The sequence below is a fragment of the Oncorhynchus clarkii genome, chromosome 16 (assembly GCF_045791955.1).
Source record: "Oncorhynchus clarkii lewisi isolate Uvic-CL-2024 chromosome 16, UVic_Ocla_1.0, whole genome shotgun sequence".
In the NCBI taxonomy this organism is placed as follows: domain Eukaryota; kingdom Metazoa; phylum Chordata; class Actinopteri; order Salmoniformes; family Salmonidae; genus Oncorhynchus; species Oncorhynchus clarkii.
In genome coordinates, this window is record NC_092162.1 from 31698756 (window position 1) to 31711136 (window position 12381).

Here is a 12381-nt window from a genome sequence, read left to right on the forward strand (position 1 = left end):
AACCAGCAACTTCCCACAGCCATTGAAGAGGAGTGGGGCAACATTCCATAAGCCACAATCCATAGCCTGATCAACTCTATGCGAAGGAGATGTGTCGCGCTGCATGAGCCAAATGGTGGTCACGCCAGATACTGACTGATTTTCTGATACACACGCCTACTTTTTTTTTAAGGTGTCTGACCAACAGATGCATATCTGTATTCCCAGTCATGTGAAATAAATAGATTAGGGCCTAATGAATTTAATTCAATTGACTGATTTCCTTATATGAACTAACTCCTTAATCTTTGACATTTTTGAAATTGCTGCATTTTGCATTTATATAGACAGTTTGGGTTACATGTTCCCTACCTCAACAAGTTGACAACACTTATTGTGTGTCCCAAATGGTACTCTATTCCTTAGATGGGCCTTGGTCAAAAGTAGTGCACTATGAAGGGAATAGAGTGCCATTTGGGAGTACCATCTTAGTATATCTACCTCCTCCTCAAGACGTTGTACATGAAACATCCTGTTGTGGCATTGGTTAGTGGTGACTGAATGGAGGCGTGACGTACCGGTGTGTAGCGGTGCATGCTGTTGAGGTTGACGGAGGCAAGGCTCTGGTCTGAGAGGCTGTTATTGAGGCTGCTCCGGGGGCTATCGCTGCCCTTATTCTCCGTCTTGTACAACGCTACCTGGAACAAAGATGGTCGACGTTAATATATCACTTGCTGGAACACAGATGGGACAATGTGTTAAATCACTTGCTGGTACAACGATGGCCACCGTTAACATATTGACAAAGAGGTTTGCATGTCATTATGACAGACCTTGTTAGTTACGGTGTTGATTGCCAGAGTGGGAGAGGCATCTCCGTACATTATACAGTCCATTCGCAGGGTCTCCGATTCTAGGCTGTACGCCTGGAGAGAAGAGGAGAGAGCTCTGCAGAACATTGATGGAATGGGATAGCATATAATCTGGAGCAGGTACCACCCTCAGAGTCTGAGGCTGTGTTATACAGTAAACCATCACATTTTAATATACAGTACATTTGGATACATTTGTGCATAAGGGAAAAATCTGACGGACCGACAGTCAGTTGTCTGCCAAAACTGCTAACTGAAAGAAGATTGCATTGTTGCAAACCAATCTTTATGATAAACTCTAAAAGAGAGGAGCGGGTTGAAGCTTCCCTGACAGGTGCGTATATAGAATTAAGGGAACGGCTTGACTCAAGTTGTATGAACATAGGAGCAATGCAGGAGGAAAGAAGGAAGGAGACAGTGAGAATTTGTGCTACTGTACATTTGCGAGAGGATGGCAGTTGGTGTTAACTCAAAATGACGACGACAAGGTTCCAGTTTAACAACGTTTACTCTACCGTATTAGCACAATACATGGTTGCCATTGCACTCATCTACAACGAGACTTCTGCGCAGGCACACTAATAAGAGTGATCGCCCCGTAATAAAAGAAATATAGGGATACTTAAAACATGAACTTAACAATCTCCCACTTTAAAACATTAAAAACATAATTAAAATGTTCCAAGTATTATTTAAGTTACCCATTACAAAATGGGTTGTGTAACAAAGTTTTTATTTGTATTACTCAAGCTGCTACTTTCCATTACTGAATGCCTTTAGGAGCACAAGACCGGGTGCTCCCTTTTTAGTCAGACAGTCAGCAAGCTGTTCCTTTGTGACCGACCACAGAATCCGCTGGATTCTCAGTGCTTGAATAAATTCCTTGATGCTGCTAATCTCAAGACAAAGTATTTTCTCCGTGACAGACTTGGTTGACTTCACAGCATCAACTAAGGAGTAGTTGTCAGTGACACAAACTACAGGTAGAATGTGCCGTTTTGTCTCACCAGTGGTAAGCTCAGAACAGAGTTGCAAGAAAGATAGCAATGTCAAGTCCATCCGCAAGAGCAAGTGTTTCTCCAGCAAGTGTGCTTCGGACAACCCTTCTGATGCTTTTTGACTGCCAACTGATCAGTGAGAATCTATTAACACGATTAGATGTCCACCTTGTGTGCCTCCATCTGTAAGGTTCCCTAGGGAAGCATCACTGAAGGAAACTAATTTCAGAGAGTCACCTTTACCAACATGCTGAAACTTTTTAGTCACTTGTTGTGATTTCAGTTGACGAACAACTTGGATGCCAAGTTGCAGACATCAAACTTTACCCCTTTTTTTGCCACAATTTCATGGTATCCAATTGGTAGTTACAGTCTTGCCTCGTTGCTGCAACTCCCGTACGGCTCGGGAGAAGTCAAGAGCCGTGCGTCCCCCGAAACACAACCCAACCAAGCTACACTGCTTCTTGACACAATGCCCACTTAACCCAGAAGCCAGCCACACCAACACGTCTGAGGAAACACCGTGCACCTGGCGATCAGGTCAGCATGCACTGCGCCCGGCCCACCACAGGAGTCGCTAGTGAGCGATGGGACAAGGACATCCCTGCTGGCCAAAACCTTGCCTAACCCGGACGACGCTGGGCCAATTGTGCGCCGCTCCATGGGTCTCCCGGTCGCGGCCGGGTGCGACAGAGTGTTCCTTCACTCTTAGCTTCAGGCAGAGGTCCGATGTGAATGTCCCTTGACAGCTCGGTTCCCTGCAAAAATGCAGATTTGATGTCTATGGAATGAAGGTTCCATTTTTTCTGGTAGATCACGGTCAGCGACAATCTGAGTGACTAAGGCGCGTGTCAGTGAATCTTTTGGGAGTTCTTTAGCAGCCAGCTCCTCAATCTCTAGATGTGCTTTTGGCACTATTCCAGTTAAGGATTCTTTAAGGGTGCAAACCCACCCTGTTGAGACACATTTTTGGCCAATGTCTTTGACTTCCTCAAACACTAAATTTTTCCTCCAATTACTGAGCCCGTCTAGCTTAGCTGAGTCAAATGACACGTCCTTTATTTCATTCAATTTTGAATGTCATTCTGTTTTTCTCAATTTTCCATTGGTTCAATTCTGAGATGATCTACAAGTGACAGGTCAGCTGACCTTGTTGTACCAGAAAGTGTAGCTGGTTCAGAGTACTGCAAATAGTACCAGATCTGGTGTTTTCCTTTGGCTTTTCCTGCTCGTCCAATGACGGTTGCTGTACAGTCGTGGCCAAAAGTTTTGAGAATGACAAATATATTTAGATATTTTTGTCAGATGTTACTATGGAAAACTGAAGTATAATTACAAGCATTTCATAAGTATCAAAGGCTTTTATTGACAATTACATGAAGTTGATGCAAAGAGTCAATATTTGCAGTGTCGACCCTTCTTTTTCAAGACCTCTGCAATCTGCCCTGGTATGCTGTCAATTAACTTCTGGGGCGCAGCCTGACTGATGGCAGCCCATTCTTGCATAAGGATATCCCTGCTGGCCAAAACCTCGCCAAACCCAGACGGCGCTGGGCCAATTGTGCGCCACTCCATGGGTCTCCCGGTCGCAGCCAGGTGAGAGAGCCTGGACTCAAACCCAGAATCTCTAACATATGTGGTCGTTGTTGAATGTTTTCCTCATTTGAACGCTTAACAGTATTACTTGTGTCATGGTTGAAGGTCTCTCCTCCATTTTAAATATCAGTGTCAGTGTCCATATCCTTGGATGCGACATCTGGTAGGTTTGTGTCTGTTAATGTGTCCTTTTCATAAGGAGGCTGATTCTCAGCAACAGCCCCCCATCTTGTTGATCATTACTTTCTACACATATCACCACTATCTTGGCTAATGACTACTCCCGGTCCTTTCCACTCTTGTCAGTTAACTTGTTTGTAGTAAACTTCGTTTCCAGTCTCGTTCTTCTTATCAGTGGGTCGAAGCTGTTGACCCTGCAAATTCTCTCTGAACACTCTGCTTCAGTGAATGCTTTTCTCGCTGCATGTAGAGCTGAAAGGTGCTGTCCCACCCATGCACTCAGACTGGTCCTTTCTAGTGCTGAAGATTAGGGTTCTGCCCGAACACTAGTTGGTATGGGCTGTAGCCATGAACATTGTGCACTGAGTTTTTTGCCATCAAAGCCAAATCTAGGGCCGTTTTCTAGTCACATCCATCGTCTTGCTTCACTTTCAGCATAATCTGTGAGTGTTTGATTATGTCTCTCCAGAAGTCCATTGCTCCATGGACTGTATGCAGCAGTTGTCTTTTCTCTTATTTCATTATCATTGAATTCTCCTCCATTGTCACTGTACAATTTCTAGGGCGGGCCATGCACACTTATCCAGGAATGAATGAAGTGCTTAACGATTTCACTGGGTTTCTTTTTATTCACAGTGCTTCCAGCACTGAAGAGTGTGAAGTGGTCAATTATGTCAAGGTACCACACACTTGGCCCCAGATCATATAGATCACATATGTCAGAGTCAAGGCCCGCGGGCCACATCCGGCCCGCAAGAAGGTTTTTTACGGCCCCTGGGATGATCTTGATTTATTATTAGAACCGGCCCGCAGCAAGCCGGCAGCCCGCAGATCTTTTACACGCACCAATACTACATTTCCCACAATGCAAAGGTGACGCACCGAGCAGTAGGCTGCTTCATTTCAATATTTATTGGCACAGCAGTCGTCAGCATCACAGTAAAATTAACTTTCAGATACCCATCAAAAATGGCAAAACGGAAGGTGGATACTGAGAACCGGGGGTTTCAAACAAGGTGGGAGTCGGAGTATATGTTCACGAAGGTAGCTGGAAAACCTGTGTGTCTTCTGTGTGGAGAAAGTGTGGCGGTACTGAAAGAGTATAATCTGAGACGACATTATGAAACGAAACACGCGGACAAAAACAAGAATATGGACATGGAACAAAGGCTACAAAAGGCAGAGGAATTAAAACGAGGCCTCAAATCTCGACAGGCTCTGTTCAAAAAAGCCAAATCACAAGGCCAGGCTGCTGTCAAGGCCAGTTTTATTTTGGCAGAAGAGATCGCTAAATCAGCCCGGCCATTTACGGAGGGGGATTTCATCAAAAACTGCATGATTAAAGTTTGTGACGAAGTTTGCCCAGAAAAAAGGCAACTCTTTTTAAATGTGAGTCTGAGCAGAAACACCATTGCCGAGAGAGTAGACCAGTTGTCCATCAATCTAAAAGAGCAGCTTGTGAAAAAGGGAAAAGATTTTATTGCATATTCCTTGGCTGTGGATGAGAGCACCGACATTTCTGACATTGCCCAGTTGTCAATTTTCATCCGCGGAGTGGACTCCAACCTAAGCGTGACAGAGGAGTTTTTGGCTTTACGTCCTATGCATGGCACAACTACGGGGCATGATTTGTATGAAGAGGTGTCAAGATGTGTAAATGAGATGGAGCTGCCTTGGGAAAAACTCGTGGGTTTGACAACCGACGGAGCACCTGCGATGTGTGGACACAGGAGCGGACTGGTGGCGAAGATACGGGAAAAGATGCAAGAGGAAAACGCGACAGGTGAGCTGACAGCTTATCATTGTATCATACACCAGGAAGCGTTGTGCGGTAAAGCCTTGAAAATGGAGCATGTAATGAGCATCATCACGCGCACAGTTAACTTTATCAGAGCCAAAGGTTTGAATCACCGCCAGTTCAAGGCATTTCTGACGGAGTTAGAAACGGAGCATGGTGATTTGCCTTATCACACAGAGGTGCGATGGCTAAGCCAGGGAAAGGTGCTTCAAAGATGTTTCGAGCTTCGTGAGGAGATTTGTCTGTTCTTGGACAGCAAAGGGAAAGACACAACACAACTCCGAGACGAAATGTTTCTGTGTGAAATGGCTTTTCTGTGTGACATTACGAGTCATCTGAATGCAATAAACTTGCAGCTGCAGGGTCGGGATCGTGTCATCTCTGATATGTACAGTACAGTGAAGGCATTTAAAACCAAACTGACTCTGTGGGAGACGCAGATGCGGAAAGAAAATTTGAGCCACTTTCCCAGCTGCCAGACCATGAAAGAGAAGCTCTCTACCAGTGCGTTCCCGAGCACACAGTTGGCTGATAAAATAGGTATGCTTGCCGCTGACTTTCGACGCCGATTTGCTGACTTTGAAGCACAAAAAAGCAGGTTGGAACTGCTCGGTAACCCATTTGCTGTTGACGTGGAAAGCTCACCACCAAACCTCCAAATGGAGTTGATTGACCTCCAATGCAATGATGCACTGAGGGCAAAATATGCGGCAGTGGGTGCTGCGGAGTTCGCCCGTTTCCTCCCCGGCACAATGCCCCAGCTGCGCATCCAGGCTGCTCAAACGTTGTCTATGTTTGGCAGCACATACCTGTGTGAACAACTGTTTTCTTTGATGAACCTGAACAAAACATCACACAGAAGTCGACTTACTGCTGAACACCTCCACTCAATTCTGAGGATTTCTTCAGCTCAGAGCCTTACCCCGAACATTGATGAACTTGTGGAAAAGATGGGACACCACCAAGTATCACCCTCAACCTCAAACAAGTGAACATTACTGTGCAATCACATATTTAGAGTTTTTACTCAGTTCAAGTTTAAAAGTTAAAATTTAATATTTGTTTTCACTGCATGTTACTTCTCCTTAAACAAAGTGTTGTTTTTGATTAATAGATTTTTGCACTTTATTTTTTTGTATTTCAATCCAATTATATTTTAAAAATATTTCAGTTGAGTGGATGATAGAAAATTGCTATTATTGTTTTTTCTTTGAAGTAAATTTAGCCCACTTTTGCTAAAATAGAAAATATAGTCTACTGATGGTGCCTTGAATACCGGTTTCTTTCATTTAATGTTCATGTTATGGGGATATTTATATAAAGGAAATTTGTCTTTTGTGTCTGTTGAAAATTAAAGATTACTGACAGAGCCATAAGAAAATATTGCTTTATTTATCTGATCATATTGTAATATATTTGTTAGGTTTTCAGTAGGTTCAATTAGGTTCACTAGACTATATGCGTCATTTAAAAAATGTTCAATGAACATTCGAACAGTCCGGCCCTCGTCTTGTAGCTGATTTTTTTATTTGGCCCTCCGTCCATTTGACTTTGACACCCCTGATATAGATCTACAGCCACTGTTTCATTGTACTTGGAAGCCAGTGGCAAACCAACAGCTGGTCTGGGCTTAGGTTTGCTGTATCTGACATGTCTCACAACTGTTAACTATCTGCCGTAGAATGGAAATACTCATTCTCAGAACTGCTGAGTAATTTCTGAAGTCTGTCAACTGTAGCATGTACTCCACTTAGCACAATAAACGGTTGCCATAGCACTCAGGCCAGGTTATTCTACAACGAGACTCCAGCGCAGGCGCATTAATAACAGAGTGATAGCCCCGTTATAACAGAAATATAGGGATACTTAAAACATGAACTTAACAGTTGGTGCCTCACCCCCAACAACTTTTGACAACCTGTCAGTTTTAACACTTTGAATACACCATTAGAACAGTTAGACTTGTAACCTTATATTAAAACAATGACTAGGACATGTTACTATAGACTTGTCACCTTATTTTAAAACGATGGTTAGGACATGCATGTTGTGGATATATACCCTACCAGTCTCAACGTCAACAGTGAAGAATTCCTCTGTCCAGTGTCTGTGTTCTTTTGCCCATTTATCTTTTCTTTTTATTGGCCAGTCTGACATATGGCTTTTTCTTTGCAACTCTGAGGCCAGCATCCCGGAGTCACCTCTTCACTGTTGACATTGAGACTGGTGTTTTGCAGGTACCATTTAGTAGTAGTACACAGCGCTGTACAAGATCTTCAGTTTCTTGACAATTTCTCACATGGAATAGCCTTCATTTCTCAGAACAAGTACAGACTCAGAAGTTTCTGAGTCTGGCCATTTTGAGCCTGTAATCCACAAATGCTGATGTCCCAGATACTCAACTAGTCTAAAGAAGGACTGTTTTATTGCTTATTTAAATAAGCACAACAGTTTATCTGTGCTAACATAATTGCAAAAGTGTTTTCTAATGATGAATTAGCCTTTTAAAATGATAAACTTGGATTAGCTAACACAATGTGCCATTGGAACACAGGGGTGATGGCTGATTATTTTATTTTTTTTAAGTATGGAATATCTACAGAGGCCCATTCTCAGCAGCCATTTCCAGCTACAATAGTCATTTACAACATTAACAATGTCTACACTGTACTTCTGATCAATTTGATGTTATTTTAAAATGGACAAAAAAGTGCTTCTTTCAAAAACAAGGACATTTATAAGTGACCCCAAATGTTTGAACAGTAGTGTACATGTATTAAATTGGAAACCAGACTAAAGGCTTTGTCTGTGGCCAATTGGTCTAGAGAAAACCAGTAGGAATACACATTCTCTTTCGACATTGAAAGAAAGCTATATTTCTGAGTAAAGCAAAGTACTCTTCCTGTGAGACAATGTAACAAGCAAGTCTGCCCAGAAATGCATTTGAAGCGTAAGAGAGTTGAAGAGCTTGCATGTAAAAAAAAAAAAAAAAAATGACAAGGCTCTGAATTAATGAATGTTTGTGATCAAAAAATAATTCCAGAAGAAAATACTGTATGTCTAAATGGCAGCCTAGGGCCTTGTGTGGGGTAATTAACTAGAACAGAAGCCTAGAATACTCTCTCCCCCATTTCCTTTTCTCTCGCCCTCTTCTGCTAGCTCTCCCTTCCCTTTCTCTCTCTCTCTCTTCCTCCCTTCCCTATACCTGCCCAACCCTCTTCCTCTTTTTGTTGGGCTGCGATGATTGTGCACTTTGCCGCTCCATGCATCCTTTGTTTCCGTGGTGATGGGTAGGGCAGAGGCAGTGGTAGATGCGTAGGGGGAGAATGGGTCTGCTGCTTCTCGGTGCTCAGTCAGGCGCTCAGATCACTGAACACCAGTGGTGTAGTGCTAATTCTTTAGGGGCAGGAGAGACGTGATTTTTCATGGCATGTCATCAACTCAAAGAAGATAGGGGATGACTGTAGGCCGAGATGAGACAGCATCATTAGTCATTTAAAATTAAGCCAATAATGCAATGCTCAATGACATAGTTCAGAGCAGTCTGGCCGGGATGTGATGCTTTATTTTAGCTGACTCCCCCGGTCAATCTGGGATATTTTGTTGCCCAACCTGCTATCCCGCAACATTTGTGCACGCCGTGGGTGACCATTCAATCGGAACAGTGTAAATTGTATGTCGGCCCATGCTGGAAAAGGTCGGCGGTGTCGAAAGCAAGGTTTGACACCAGTCCAGTACTCACCCTTTCTCCAGAGTGTGGCCTCTTCTTTGGCCTGGTGGGAAGTGTGTCCTCTTTACGGTTGGTGTCTATAGCCCAGTAGGAACCCTGGAGACGACAACAAACCAGATATTAACACTAGGGCCATACAAATGCTATTAGTGGTTTACCAGATTCCCTGCTTGACAATCCACCCACTTGATGTTAAATAGTAAGCACGAATGTTGAAATGAAGTCATCCCACAAAAATCACTGCTACATATAGCAATAATACATCACTTATTTTCTACACCAACCCAGCAGCATCCCACAGCAACATGACATAAGTGGAGTAAATCAATTACTGTCTACATCCCAAATGGCACTTTATTCCCCATATAGTGCACTACTTTTGACCATCGTCCATAAGGCCCAAAAGTAATGAACTATATAGAGCATACAGTGCCTTGCGAAAGTATTCGGCCCCCTTGAACTTTGTGACCTTTTGCCACATTTCAGGCTTCAAACAAAGATATAAAATTGTATTTTTTTGTGAAGAATCAACAAGTGGGACACAATCATATGAAGTGGAACGACATTTATTGGATATTTCAAACTTTAACAAATCAAAAACTGAAAAATTGGGCGTGCAAAATTATTCAGCCCCTTTACTTTCAGTGCAGCAAACTCTCTCCAGAAGTTCAGTGAGGATCTCTGAATGATCCAATGTTGACCTAAATTACTAATGATGATAAATACAATCCACCTGTGTGTAATCAAGTCTGTATAAATGCACCTGCACTGTGATAGTCTCAGAGGTCCGTTAAAAGCGCAGAGAGCATCATGAAGAACAAGGAACACACCAGGCAGGTCCGAGATACTGTTGTGAAGAAGTTTAAAGCCGGATTTGGATACAAAAATATTTCCCAAGCTTTAAACATCCCAAGGAGCACTGTGCAAGCGATAATATTGAAATGGAAGGAGTATCAGACCACTGCAAATCTACCAAGACCTGGCCGCCCCTCTAAACTTTCAGTTCATACAAGGAGAAGACTGATCAGAGATGCAGCCAAGAGGCCCATGATCACTCTGGATGAACTGCAGAGATCTACAGCTGAGGTGGGAGACTCTGTCCATAGGACAACAATCAGTCGTATATTGCACAAATCTGGCCTTTATGGAAGAGTGGCAAGAAGAAAGCCATTTCTTAAAGATATCCATAAAAAGTGTTCTTTAAAGTTTTCCACAAGCCACCTGGGAGACACACCAAACATGTGGAAGAAGGTGCTCTGGTCAGATGAAACCAAAATGGAACTTTTTGGCAACAATGCAAAACGTTATGTTTGGCGTAAAAGCAACACAGCTGAACACACCATCCCCACTGTCAAACATGGTGGTGGCAGCATCATGGTTTGGGCCTGCTTTTCTTCAGCAGGGACAGGGAAGATGGTTAAAATTGATGGGAAGATGGATGGAGCCAAATACAGGACCATTCTGGAAGAAAACCTGATGGAGTCTGCAAAAGACCTGAGACTGGGACGGAGATTTGTCTTCCAACAAGACAATGATCCAAAACATAAAGCAAAATCTACAATGGAATGGTTCAAAAATAAACAGAATGGCCAAGTCAAAGTCCAGACCTGAATCCAATCGAGAATCTGTGGAAAGAACTGAAAACTGCTGTTCACAAATGCTCTCCATCCAACCTCACTGAGCTCGAGCTGTTTTGCAAGGAGGAATGGGAAAAAATGTCAGTCTCTCGATGTGCAAAACTGATAGACATACCCCAAGCGACTTACAGCTGTAATCGCAGCAATAGGTGGCGCTACAAAGTATTAACTTAAGGGGGCTGAATAATTTTGCACGCCCAATTTTTCAGTTTTTGATTTGTTAAAAAAAGTTTGAAATATCCAATAAATGTCGTTCCACTTCATGATTGTGTCCCACTTGTTGTTGATTCTTCACAAAAAAATACAGTTATATATCTTTATGTTTGAAGCCTGAAATGTGGCAAAAGGTTGCAAAGTTCAAGGGGGCCGAATACTTTCGCAAGGCACTGTAGCGTGCCCCTATATCTTTCTTTCTCCCTTGTTCTCTCCCTAGGAGGCCCACTGCGCCTGACAGAATTAAGTTCATATAGGAACACAAACATGGATTATCTGCGCTCGTCTCTGCGGATCTCCTCTCTCTTTCTAACCCTCCTTTTCCCCTCAGTATCACAACCCAGGGAGTTGGGCTACAGAACAAGTTGATAACGTGAGTACATGATGTAGCTATCGTTATATCTCGGAGGTTCTCCACAGTGTATAACAGGATAAATGTATGGCTATCCTCATGTTGCACATTGGGTTTCCCCTGCAGTTTTATTGATTGGTTCGACCTGTTGTGCGAGTTAAGGCTCTGGTCAGGTCCACGTAGAGCTAATCAGGTGAGAACCTCCGTGTCAAACTACAGGCCTCGGCTGCGGATTCCAGCTGAATTATTGAGTTGATTTCCTCTCAATTCATTTTTCAACGGTTCACATCCCTATGGCCATGAGAAACACTCTGGTGAAAACAAAATTGGTAAAACCTATAAAGAATGGTAGCATGGAATTCAGACTCAAAGCGCCGCACTAGGCAGATCACAGTAATTACGAGTACAGATACAGTACACTTGTCACAGTAAAAAAATTAATAAGATACATATACAATTTCTTAAAACACAGCACAAACAAGGTCTATAGAAACGTCTTCTACCAAACACACGTTTCCTGGCACAGCAATTTCACTTTACCTTTCCAACCACTTCATAATTCATGTTGAAAAGAAGTGCCGGTTTAAACTAGAGACAATGACGCAGCAGAAGACATACTCAAGTCAGTCATTTATTGCCACAAACACACACAGCATTGAATCATAGAAGTAGTAGTTGAAGTACTTTTTTTCTTTGCATTGACCCACTAGCACCATACCATGTTAGGAAAAGTGTCCAGTAAGTTTGCAGTCCGGTATGCACTACTCAGTTAAAATTGGAATCCACGTCTCTGTTGGAAGAACTCTGCACTAAAGACAGGTTAGGGTGGAACAATGTTTTTATAGTTGTCCCTGCCCATTGGCCTGGGGCCAGGTCAAAGGTGGTGATGGACAGATCAAGAGGTCCAATGAAAGATCACTGGGGAGACATGCCCTAACATGTTATTAGAGCAGAGGGCAGCTTATCACCCCTCTAGCAGGCCTTGCACCTCAAAAGAATAAACAAGTCCTAAATAGAAGGACAATT

The 12381-nt window shown here is 43.0% G+C and overlaps 1 protein-coding gene across 4 annotated transcripts in view; it reads right to left on the minus strand.

The window, feature by feature from the left end:
* LOC139368319 (forkhead box protein J3-like) overlaps window positions 1-12381 on the minus strand; it is a 102069-nt gene that overhangs the window by 22709 nt on the left and 66979 nt on the right. For 2 of the 4 annotated variants that reach the window (XM_071107071.1, XM_071107070.1), the window contains 2 exons: window positions 9166-9249; window positions 558-677 (listed from right to left, as the gene is read on the minus strand). In XM_071107071.1, coding sequence (XP_070963172.1) covers window positions 558-677; window positions 9166-9249 — 204 coding nt within the window. Of the gene's footprint in view, window positions 1-557; window positions 678-812; window positions 906-9165; window positions 9250-12381 lie in introns of all 4 variants that reach the window. The other 2 variants (XM_071107069.1, XM_071107073.1) reach the window with 2 other exon arrangements.